This window comes from Bos grunniens, chromosome 7, assembly GCF_055505025.1.
Source record: "Bos grunniens cultivar Pamir isolate PY7600 chromosome 7, Bosgru_T2T1.0, whole genome shotgun sequence".
NCBI lineage: Eukaryota > Metazoa > Chordata > Mammalia > Artiodactyla > Bovidae > Bos > Bos grunniens.
The window spans coordinates 93549760-93562392 of record NC_141171.1 but is presented as its reverse complement, the minus strand read 5'-3'; the positions used below and the strand labels follow the sequence as shown (position 1 = coordinate 93562392).

The 12633-nt window shown below is 37.6% G+C and overlaps 1 protein-coding gene across 5 annotated transcripts in view; it reads left to right on the top strand.

Moving 5' to 3' along the window:
• The window catches only part of KIAA0825 (KIAA0825 ortholog), a 428558-nt gene that overhangs the window by 392133 nt on the left and 23792 nt on the right, over positions 1–12633 (top strand). For 2 of the 5 annotated variants that reach the window (XM_086413112.1, XM_086413117.1), the window contains one exon: positions 8896–8973. The exons of the other annotated variants lie outside the window; for them this stretch is intronic. In XM_086413112.1, the coding sequence (XP_086269238.1) occupies positions 8896–8953 (58 nt within the window). In that variant the 3' untranslated portion in view covers positions 8954–8973. Of the gene's footprint in view, positions 1–8895; positions 8974–12633 lie in introns of those variants that run through there. 5 annotated transcript variants of the gene reach the window in all.

The window sequence follows — 12633 nt, the reverse complement described above, 5'->3', positions numbered from 1 at the left end:
AAATACACGGGAGGCAGTACAGAGCACGGACTCACCAGCACCAGCCTCCCCTTCAGACCCAGCCTCTCCCATTTAGGAGCTTCCGAGGAGCTTCCTGCTGCTGCTGCTGCTAAGTCGTTTCAGTCGTGTCCAACTCTATGCGACCCCATAGACGGCAGCCCACCAGGCTCCCCCGTCCCTGGGATTCTCCAGGCAAGAACACTGGAGTGGGTCAGAGGAGCTTCCTAATCTATGCCAATTACTCAGTTTCTCTCTGTGTAGGTTTTCTAGTCTGAAAAATAATGGGGAATAATAGCTGTGCTGAAATAATATTTCATAGGGTTGTGGTGAGAAACAAGTAGATGTAATAATATACTTAAAGCTCTTAGTTGAGTGCCTGGCACACTTGAAACGCCACGTTAAGTATTTGCAACTAAACAAGTCCAGAAGACAAAGAATTGAACGAGCAGTAGGCATAATGTTTGAAAGTTTACTGGAGCTGGCTTGGCCGTTTACTAGCTATGTGACTTTGGACAAATGATTTCAGTTCTCTGGACCTCTGTTTCTTCAGTTAAAAAATGTGGCTACAATACTAACAACTTTGATTGTGAGAACTGAAAGAATCAGTATATGTAAAGTGTTTCATAAGGACTTAATAATTAACAGACATTATCTTTTAAACTTTTTTTTAATTGAAGGATCATTGCTTTACAGAACTTTTTTGTTTTCTGTCAAACCTCAACATGAACCAGCCATAAGTATACACATGTCCCCTCCCGTATCCCTTCCTATCCCACCCCTCTAGATTGATACAGAGCCTCTGTTTGAGTTTCCTGGGCTATCTATTCTACATATGGTAAACTGAAACTCCCTCCACTCCAGTAGTGTTGCCTGGAAAATCCCATGGATGGAGGAGCCTGGTGCGCTGCAGTCCATGGGGTCGCGAAGAGTTGGACACAACTGAGCGACTTCACTTTCACTTTTCACTTTAATGTGCTGGAGAAGGAAATGACAACCCACTCCAGTGTTCTTGCCTGGAGAATCCCAGGGACAGGGGAAGCCTGGTGGGCTGCCATCTATGGGGTCACACAGAGTCAGACACGACTGAAGTGACTTAGCAGCAGTAGCAGCAGCAAGCTAAAACTCCAATACTTTGGCCACCTGATGCAAAGAGCAGACTCATTGGAAAAGACCCTGATGCTGGGAAAGATTGAGGGCAGGAGGAGAAGGGGACGACAGAGGATGAGATGGTTGGATGTCATCACCGACTCAATGGACATGGGTTTGGATAAACTCCGAGAGTTGGTGATGGACAGGGAGGCCTGGCATGCTGCAATTCATGGGGTCGCAAAGAGTCGGACATGACTGAGCGACTGAACTGAACTGAACTGAATGTAAGTTTCCATGTTACTCTTTCCATACGTCTCACCCTCTCTTCCCCTCTCCCCATGTCTGTAAGTCTAGTCTCTATGTCTAACAGACATTATTATTAGCTCTGTGGCTTACCAATGCAGAATTCTGATCACCAAGGATCACAGGGGCTGTTCCATTTTATACCTGATACAGGCAAAGAAAGCCCAACCCCCTTTCCCGGGGCATGACAGGTCACAGTAGTAGACAGAGACTTTTTCACATCCTTACCTCTTCAGAGTCAGAAGCCAGATGAATGGACCAGCCTTTCTCTCACCTCCCTGAGCCTGCTCACATTTCCTCTCCAGTCTACCCTTTTTTGTGATGACTACATGCACTGATTTCACCCTTCAGGTTAGTCTCAAATCAACTGGGTGGGAAGGGGTGGGTGGGGTGGGAAGGGAGCTTTCTCTTAGAATAGGAACCATTTTTAGAATTATTACCTGAAGTTAGAATTGATAGGACAATAATTTAAGCACAATGAAATTGAAGGTAATACAGTAATAAGTAGAGGAGAGGAAAAAGCAATTTAAGGGTCACATTTCTAAAAGGTCCCTTATCTAAGAGCCAGGGACAGGGTTAATTCCATAACTAAACATTTTAGAAAGAAACAGAGTAACATAGGTTTTAAGATGAACCACAGGCGTAGCACCAGCTCTTATGGCAAAGAGCTAGGGACTTTTCAAGTCAGGGACAGTGCATTTGAGAAGGAAATCTTGCTGTAGCTGGACCTTGGACTCAGCTCCATCTGCCCAGAGCCTGCATCTCTTATCCTGATGTCCGTGAAGTGGCTGGCAGGTAGCTCTGGCCTAATTAACCCATCATCATACACATGTTCTGCCACCAGCACAGATGAGGTAATGCTGAAAAAGTTCTGGTCAACTGAATAAAAAATTACCTTTATATCCCAACCATTTGGATGCATCTGCCTCCAGATACTGTGCAATCACAGGAAGTGTCCATGTGAAGATACTTTAGTCATTTCCTCAAAAATAACAATCTATAAAACATAAATAGTAAATTTCTTTTTACCATAAAAGAAAATTAGATTATCAGAAAGAGAGGCTATAAATCATACGTTATACGTCTGAACTTTTTATGTACCATAATAGCTAATCACTCGGCTATCAGGGCACTGGGGAAATTACAAGAATATTTTGTGGGGTATGCACCACATGAATGAAGCCAAGAATATTATAGAAGTGACCTTCACCTTCTGTGATGTCATAGAAAAAAATGATGCTGCCCTAATAACTTCAGAGGGTTAATGAGTTTCGGAGAACACACAAGAGGCTGCGATGTCACAGTTTTGTTTTTCTTTCCCGTGGGAAGTTGGGCTAATAAAAAATGAAAACCATTTCAAGTAGCTAAGTAAGAAAGAAGAGTTGCATGGAGTTTGAAGGAAATGCTTTAGCGCTGTACCCTTAGAAGGCCCAGTTTTCTTTCTCTGTAAGCTGCAAGTCTTATTCTTTTCTTGTGCACCTTTTCCCATTGACTTGGGAATCTTTGAAATGACCATTGTCTTCAAAATCTGCTCTGAAGATGGATTTTTCTTTTTTTTTTCTTTTTTAAGTTTAGTGATGGACATGAATCCATTTAATCAGACAGGGACCTCTGAAGATAGGGGGACATTTATCTCTATTAAGTATGCAGCTTTGTTTGGTCTCACCACTTGGCTGCCCCCGTGGGGGTGGAGGTAAAGTTTCCACAGTCATGCTGATTTCATATGAATAGATGTGCTGGTGTCAAAGACGGGCTGCAGCACTCTTCTGGCATCTGGGGTGCAGAAGGCTAAATCTTCTGAATAGAGCCATTGATGATTACATTTTGGGGAAACTTAATCATAGAGTAATTAGGCTCTAATTCTTACAAAAACTTACAATTAATTGGATCTTTTATACAACTTTTTTTGTTTGATTTAAAGTACCATGTAGGTTAGTTATAGAAACTTAATTTAAATATGGATTTAATTAGAATTGTTTTATGATTTTAATGAGTCTTAAAAGTCTTTTGATGAGCAGCCTGTATAATTATGGTATTTAAAATGATTGGCTAAATGCATACTTTTATAATTTACCTTTCTGGAAACTGTATTTTTATGGAGGCTATTTTTTGTATGATGAATTGTTTCATTTTATGTTCGGTTTTTGTGGGAATGGGTACTTATTCCTGCCCCTAATCATCCAAGTGTTTTCTCTCTAGAATGAAATTAAACTTTCATGGAATCAGAAGCATCAGGCAGTAGCCCAATACCACAGTTAAATTTAATCACAGAAATATTTTTATTTTTACTATAAAGGAGACTGAATCACTGCTAAAACTTTTAGCTGAGGATTCACTTTCCTACATAATTAGGTACAAATAAGTTACCTGAAGACAAGTTTTTTCCTATAGAAAAAATGTGATTTTAGGCAAAATGGCTTGAAATTTCTCTTTAAATGAAATGAAATATGAAAATTTCAACCTTATAATGCACTGTCAAAACAACCAGAAATGAGGACTTTCAATAAACATAAAACATTTTAAATTGGAAAAGAAAACATTAGATACTTTCTCCCCTTTGAGTCGGTCCCAGTTCTACCTATAGTAAATCAGATAACTTGCATTTAATATTTTTTGGCTGATTATATATTTAATAAGTAATATAAGGGCACATGTTTTTATTTTCCATTTTAATGACATTATTATGTTCTAGCCTTCATATGTTCTATTTTTAGGTTGTATCATTTACATGTGCTTAAAAATCAATGCACTTTACATATCAAAAGAATATTGGAGAAACACCATACAGTCATTGCTATAGATGCAGGAAAACATTTGACAAAACCATTTAATGATTAAAAAATAAAAAACTCTGAGCAAACGAGGAACAAAAGTTAACTTACTCAACTTGATTGATAGCTCCTCTGAAAAGGCTACAGCTGGCATGATGTCTTTTATTCAACATTTACTGAAGATTCTAGCCAGCACAATAGACAAGCAAAGGAAATAAAAGTCATGCAAATGGAAAAGGTAAAAGTAAAAATATCCTTAATTGTAATGACATGATATATAAGTAGGTAAAAAAAAAAAACCCTAAGAGAGTCACAAAATAGCTATTAAGTCTTATAGTGGAAAACAACCTGAAAAAGAATATATATATATACACACACACACATATATATATATATATATAGCTGAATCACTGTGCTGTACACCTGAAACTAATACAACATTGTAAATCCAACTATACTTCAATTAAATCAATCAATCTAATAAATAAGTTTCGGAGAAGGCAATGGCACCCCACTCTAGTACTCTTGCCGGGAAAATCCCATGGATGGAGGAGCCTGGTAGGCTGCAGTCCATGGGGTCGCTGAGGGTTGGACACGACTTCACTTTTACTTTTCACTTTGATGCATTGGAGAAGGAAATGGCAACCCACTCCAGTGTTCTTGCCTGGGGAGTCCCAGGGACGGGAAAGCCTGGTGGGCTGCCGTCTATGGGGTCGCACAGAGTTGGACACGACTGAAGTGACTTAGCATAGCAATAAATAAGTTTAGAAAAATTTCAGGATACAAGGTCAAAATAAAAACTGTCATTTTTATAAACTACCAACAAACATTTGACAATGAAAAATTTTAAATCTCTATTTAAAATAGCATGAAAAATAGCATAACGAGAAATTAATCCACAATTACCTGAACAATTTATTTTTGAGAAAGATACCAAGCTAATTCAGTAGAGAAAAAGCATTGCCTTTTCAGCAAATAGTACTAGAATATCTAGATATCTGTTTATGGGAAAATATACTAGTCTTGATCTTTACCTGATAACTTCCAAAAAGCTTTATTCAAAATTAGTATTAGGCTTAAATATAAGAACCTAACCATTAGAACTTTAAAAAAAACAGGAGAGAAAACATTTGCGATACCAGATTAGGCAAGACATTGTTAAATAAAACATGAAAAGCACTAACTATAAAAAAAGAAATAAGGTTTAAAATGGATTTTCATCAAGGTTAAAAATTTTGTTCTTCCATAAGACAGAGTTAAGGAAACAGAAATCTGTGCCAAGGTTGGAAGGAAATTTTCACAGAATATTTCTGACAAAGAGCTTGAATCTACAATATATAAAGAACTCTTAACAACCCAGTAAGAAAAAGACAAGGGCATATAGCAAAGTGATTCAGTTATACATATACATATATTCATTCTTTTTTTTTTATTTTATTTTATTTTTTAACTTTACAATATTGTATTGGTTTTGCCATATATCAACATGAATCCGCTACAGGTATACACGTGTTCCCATCCTGAACCCTCCTCCCTCCTCCCTCCCTGTACCATCCCTCTGGGTCGTCCCAGTGCACCAGCCCCAAGCAGATTCTTTTCCTATATAGGTTGTAAGAAAATATGGTATCAAGTTCCCTGTGCTATATAGTGGTACTTGTTGATTATGTATGTTATATAGTGGTATGTATATGTTAATCCCAAGCTCCTAATCTATCCATTCCCCCACCCCCACTTTCCCATTTGGCAATCATAAGTTTGCTTTCCAAGTCTGTGAGCCTGTTTCTGTTTTGTAAATAAGTTCTTCTTTTTTTAGATTACACATACAAGTTATATCATATGATATTTGTCTTTCTCTTTCTGACTTCCTTCACTTAGTATGATAATCTTTAGGTCCATATCTGTGTTGCTATGAATGTCATATCTCATTCTTTTTTATGGCTGAGTAATATTCCATTGTCTATAAGTACCACATGTTTATCCATTCATCTGTCAATGGGCATCTAGGTTGCTTCCATATCTTAGCTATTATAAATAGTACTGCTTTGAACACTGGGGTGCATGTGTCTTTTCAAATTAAAGTTTTTGTCTTTTCTGGGTCCATGCACAGGAGTGGGATCCCAAGATCATATAATAATTCTATTTTTAGTTTTCTAAGGAATGTTCATACTGTTCTTTGTAGTGATTGTATCAATTTACTTTCCTGCCACGTCTGTAGGAAGTTCCTTTTTCTCCACACCCTCCCTAGCACTTATTATTTGTAGATTTTTTCCATGATGGCCTTTCTGACAGGCCATCAATGTTAGGTGATACTTCATTGTAGTTTTGATTTGCATTTCTCTAATAATTAATGACTTTGAGCATTTTTTCATGTGCCCCTTGGGCATCTATATATCTTCTTTGGAGAAATGTCTGTTTAGATCTGCCTGTTGTTTTTTTTTTTTTTTTGGCCTTGAATTTCATGAGCTGTTTGAATATTTTGGAGAATAATCTTGCTGGTCACTACATTTGCAAATATTTTCTCCCATTTTGTGGGTGGTCTTTCTGTTAACAGTTTTCTTTGCTGTACAAAAGGATTTCAAGTTTAATTAGGCCTCATTTGTGTATTTTTATTACTCTAGGAGGCAAATCAAAAATATATAGTTGCCATTTATGTCAAAGAATGATTTGTCTGTGTTTTCCACTAGGAGTTTTATAGTATCCAGTCTTACATTTAGGGCTTTAATCCATTTTGAATTTATTTTTGTGTATGATGTTCGAGAATGTTCTAATTTCACTCTTGTACAAGTAGCTGTCCACTTTTCTAGCTTATTGAAGAGACTGTCTCTTCTCCGTTGTATATTCTTGCCTCCTTTGTCATAGGTTAATTGACCATAGGTGTGTGAGTTTATTTCCAGGCTTTCTATCCTGTTGAAAGTGAAAGCAGTAGTCACTCAGTCATGTCTGACTCTTTGCAACCCTAAGGACTGGAGCCCACAAGGCTCCTCCCACTAATCTGTAAGTCTGTTTTTGTGCCAGTTCCACGCTGTTTTGATTACTGTAGCTTTGTAGTATAGTCGTAAGTCAGAAAGCCTGATTCTTCCAGCGCCACTTTTCTTTCTCAAAACTGCTTTGGCTATTTGAGGTCTTTTGTGTTTCAATACAAATATGAAAAATTTTTGCTCTGTTCTGTGAAAAATGGCATTGGTAGTTTGATAAGAATTGTACTGAATCATTAGATTGCCTTGTGTAGTATAGTCATTTTGACAATATTGATTTTTCCAGTCCAAGAACACAGAGTATCTTTGTATCATCTTCAGTTTCTTAAATTGTTTTCTGATAGTTTTTGGGGTACTGGTCTTTTGCCTCCTTAGATAGGTTTATTCCAAGATATTTTATTCTTTTTGATGTGATGGTAAATAGAAGTGTTTCCTTAATTTCTCTTTCTGATCTTTAGCTATTGGTGTATAAAAACACAATAGATTTCTGTATACTTTGTATTCTGCAACTTTGCTGAATTCATTGATGAGCTCTAGTAGTTTTCTAGTAGTGTCTTTAGAATTTTAGATATATAGTATCACATCATCTGCTAACAGTGACAATTTTACTTCTTCTTCTGTTAAAAAAAAAATAGTAAAAGACAACCTATGGACTAGGAGAATCCTATTGTTTAAAGTTGAAAAACAAAACTGCATCAAGTTTAGGATACTATCAGAATGGGTTACTGCATTGTTATAGAACTAAAACTTCTTTAATTCCCATATTCTCAGCAAAGCACTGAGTTCTGAATGAGCCAACAGAACTTTTAATTCTAGTTTGGCTACTGGATAAGCCATGTGACCTGGTAGAAATTATATTTAAAAATTCCTAGTTTCCTTAATTGTAAAAATAAGGATAATAATATTTACTCTGAATAGTTGTTTGGGGGTTAAATTAGATAATATATATGGAAGGGATAACAGAGCACCAAATACATGATAATCCTTCTCGTCCCCCCTGCTTCCTTCCATCATTAACATCCATAACACCTTTCCTAAGTAGCCAACTCTGACCATACTTTGGGTGTAGTCTGAACCTGGGTCAGAAAAAACCCCCACAAAATTCTCCTCTTAATGTTCTGTGCTCAGGGATACAAGAACACTTGGTACAGAGCCAGAGAAAGGTGAGTTACAAGAAGGGCTTTAACTCCTGAAACCAGCTTGGCACCTTCCTAGAGATTCGACAGTGCTACCTACCTATTCTTTACCAGCTGAGCTACCAGGGAAGCCTACCCATTCCACAAGTATTTGCTCAGTGGTATTACCAGGTACCTCACTAGGTTCTGAAATTATTGACATAATAAATTCAGTCCTCAGAAAAGCAGGGGACCACATGCTAGGGAACAGAGAAGTTTAAAAAACAATTGCAAATCCTCTCAAGGTATCTAACACTAGAAGTCAGTAATCACATACCTCCGTATTACCCTAAAGGAAAAAGTGAGATAACTCACTTGAGAGAAGAAAAGAAGGAATCTGGAGACAGAGGTGGACAGATAAGACCTGACAGAAGAGGAGACAGCTAACATACTCGGAAAGATCTTTAACTTGTAAAATCTCTTAGGATTTTTTCCAGCTTCGGTCATGGTTAAACCTAAAGAATGAAATTGATATGTCAAAATTTCAGTAGATGTTTTATTCTTTTCTTTGGATCAAGTTTTTACAATGTGCTAGTTTCCCTTCTCTTTATGTTGATGTAGTTTTTTTTTTTTCTCTTCCAGTTCCCCTCCTGGCTGGATGAGCCACAGCATGACTTACAGCAGTAATACATTAGGTTAATAAAGCAATTATTTAATTGACTCTAATTTCATTGGCATTTCTATTAGCTAAAGGAAAGAGGTTCAATCACTGTTTACATTTGTAAAGCCAATATTATGGTTTAAATTACGGCCTTTGGACAAAATTGAAAGTTGAAGCCTGATAATCCTTAAAGCAATATTTACAGAGGATTCTTTGTCTTTATAAAGAATAAAGGGAATGGAAACAAGAGCACATTAAATCAGAGGGGCTTTTAAATATTCATTTTGCAATCAGCTTCACTGGTTTCCAGGCCACTATCTACCTCATCATTCTTCTGTGAAGGAATATCAAATCTCTTGCTTTAATTATCCTGTGAAATATAAACTATTGCTTCACATTCTTTTTTTATTGTTATTATTCTGGTGTACAGGAGTTCCAGATATAACTGTCACACTACAAACATTATTCTTTACCAGAAATATCTTGGGCAATAACTGCTAAAATTAGTAATTCAGAAATGCAGACATTTTGGATAGGTAGCTTCTCATTTAAAATCAATGCTACCTAACAACCCCTAGTAAGACCTCTTCCAAAACCCAATAAAATAACTATAAAAACACTAAAGCTGATAAAGACTCATGACTCCAAAAATCAATCAGTAATCCTGTTATCAATGGTTTTACATGAATCACAGTATGATGGAAGTGGTCTAAACAGAGTTCTCCTACTTTAAAGAGGAGTAATCCAAAGAACCCAAATGGTGCTTGTGAAAATATGCTCTGGCTTAAGGGAATGTGCAAATCACTCTGAAAACACACACATACATACACACAGAAACAATCTTACGGGCAAAATGATTAGAACACTGTAGTATCCTCCATAGGATATAAGGCATAGCCTCTGAACACACTGTAGAAACCCATGGATTACAATCTGTAATGCAAGAAAGAGAAACATAAGAAGCAATAAGTAAAAGTGAAAGTGAAGTCTCTCAGTCGTGTCCGACTCTTTGTGACCCCATGGACGGTAACCTACCAGGCTCCGCAGTCCATGGGATTTTCCAGGCAAGAATACTGGAGTGGGCTGCCATTTCCTTCTCCAGGGGATCTTCCCAACCTAGGGATCAAACCCGGGCCTCCTGCACTGCAGGCAGACGCTTTACCATCTGAGCCACTAGGGAAGCCCAAGATGCAATAACAAGCTGCCAAAGCAAGAGTGGAAGTGGATACAATGTGGAAAAAAGAAAAAGGATTTAAATTGGCACTACAGAAAATCAAATTACTTTTTAGATGTAGTTAATTTTAAGAAAGAGGAAAACAGAGTCAGAGCATCCAGGAAGGAAAAAAATAAAGCAGGTTAGCAAAGGGACAAACTTCGGTTGGCCTTAAACTTCCCTAAAACATTAAGTGCTATGAGATGATGGCACGTCTACAGCATTTTTTTTTAGTGCTATTTTTTACTTACAGAAAAGTGACAAAAATAGTACACAGATTTCTCATTTACCCTCCACCCAGATTCCCCTCACGTTTAACATCTTGTCGTTGTTGCTTAGTCATTAAGTTGTGTCTGATTCTTTTGCGTCCCCCTGGGCTGTACTTCACCAGGCTCCTCCGTCCATGGGATTCTCCAGGCAAGAATACCACAGTGGGTTGCTATTTCCTCCTCCAGGGGATCTTTCCAACCCAGGGATTGAACCCACGTCTCCTGCATTGGCAGGCAGATTCTTTACCATGAAGCCACCAGAGAAGCCCTGTTTAACATCTTATGTAACCAAAAAACACTTATCAAAGTGAAGAAATCAACCCTGGCATACTACTCTTAACTGAAGCATGGAACGTTTTTCCACTACTGTCATTTTGTTGTTCCAGGATCCGACGCTGCATTTAGTTGTCATGGTTCCTTCAGTTCAGTTCAGTTCAGTCGCTCAGTCGTGTCCGACTCTTTGCGACCCCATGAATCGCAGCACTCCAGGCCTCCCTGTCCATCACTAACTCCCGGAGTTCACTCAGACTCACGTCCATCGAGTCGGTGATGCCATCCAGCCATCTCATCCTCTGTCGACCCCTTCTCCTCCTGCCCCCCAATCCCTCCCAGCATCAGAGGCTTTTCCAGTGAATAAACTCTTCGCATGAGGTGGCCAAAGTACTGGAGTTTCAGCTTTAGCATCATTCCTTCCAAAGAAATCCCAGGACCAATCTCCTTCAGAATGTACTGATTGGATCTCCTTGCAGTCCATGGGACTCTCAAGAGTCTTGTCATGGTTCCTTAGACTCCTTCAATCTGTGTCAGTTCCTGAGTCTTTGTCTTTTATGACCTTGACACTTTTGAAGGGTACTGGTCAGTTTTGTTGACTGTGCCTCAGGTCGGGTTTGTCCGACGCTTTCTCGTTAAAGTTGTGCATTATTGGGAAGGAAACCACAGAAGCAATGGGCCCTTCTCAGTGTCTCATATCAGGGACTGAATAAAATCAATTTGTCTTACTGGTGAAGTTACTCTTGGTCACTGGATTCAGCTGGTGTTAGGATTCTCTATCGTTGTTACTGTTTTTCCTTTGTAATTACTAAATATTTGAGGGATATACTTTGACCTTATGCAGATATACAATTTTTGCATAAACTTTTACCCACTAATTTTAATAGCCACTGTGTGCAATATTGCTATGGTGTTTTAATGGCGATTTCTATTTCTTTCATTCATGTGTAGATATTATTTAGAATTTTGCTTGAGGAAGAGTTTTCCCTTATCCCCCTGTTTATTCACTTATTTATATTAGTATGGATCATGGATATTTATTTTATTGTTTGGTTCTAATCTAATGCAATCATTATTTATTTTGTTGCTCAAACTGTTCCAGCTTTGGCAATTGACAACTTTTCTAGGCTGGTTTCTAAGCTCTTTTTATATAGTCCCATCTATTTTCTTAACCTCTTTACTTACTACTTCTTTTGTTTTTGCAGTGAATATTTAATATGCAGATAGTACATGTTACACATTTTGCGAGAGTCAACAGCAGGAAAGAAGAAAAATCAATTGTCTGGTATCATGCAGGTTATAATCTGGTTAGGGAAAAACTATTAAATACATAATTTACTTTGACAGAATCTGGTCTGGTCCCTGAAAAATATCCTTTTCCTAACCAGTGGGAAAGACTTCCTGACACAAAAACTAACCCAACTATGGACTACCCTATGTAAATTATTTGGAAAAATTTCTTCTTCCAAAGGGCCCAACTGAAGTCTCACTTCTGCTCAGGAAGCCTTTTTTTGGAGGCTTCCTCATAGAAAGGAACTTCTTAAAGTTAAAGGCATGTATTAACCTCCTTACTTTTTGATGCTCCAGTCTTGTATTGGTTTTGCTCTGCCTTAGCTCTAAAATTAGCTGTCTCACTAAGGAGTCCTGTCTTTTGTGTTGGAGAGTAGAATTTATAAACCAAGATTTAGGTGCTAGCTGTTCATTGCTACCGGGGTACCTTCTGGATAGAGCTAGGAAACACATGTTTAGATACTAACTCATGCATATAAACACATCAAAATTTATTTCTGTATCATATGTATATTAAAAAAAAGTTCATATTGCTATCTCCAGTTTTAATCCAATACAACAGAGCTTATTCTAGCTTTTATCCCTTATTTGTAACTTCTTTCACTGATGGTAAGAAACATGACTCCCATTTTCTATAATTTATTTTATAACTCAACCCTAGTATATAAACATAAGTA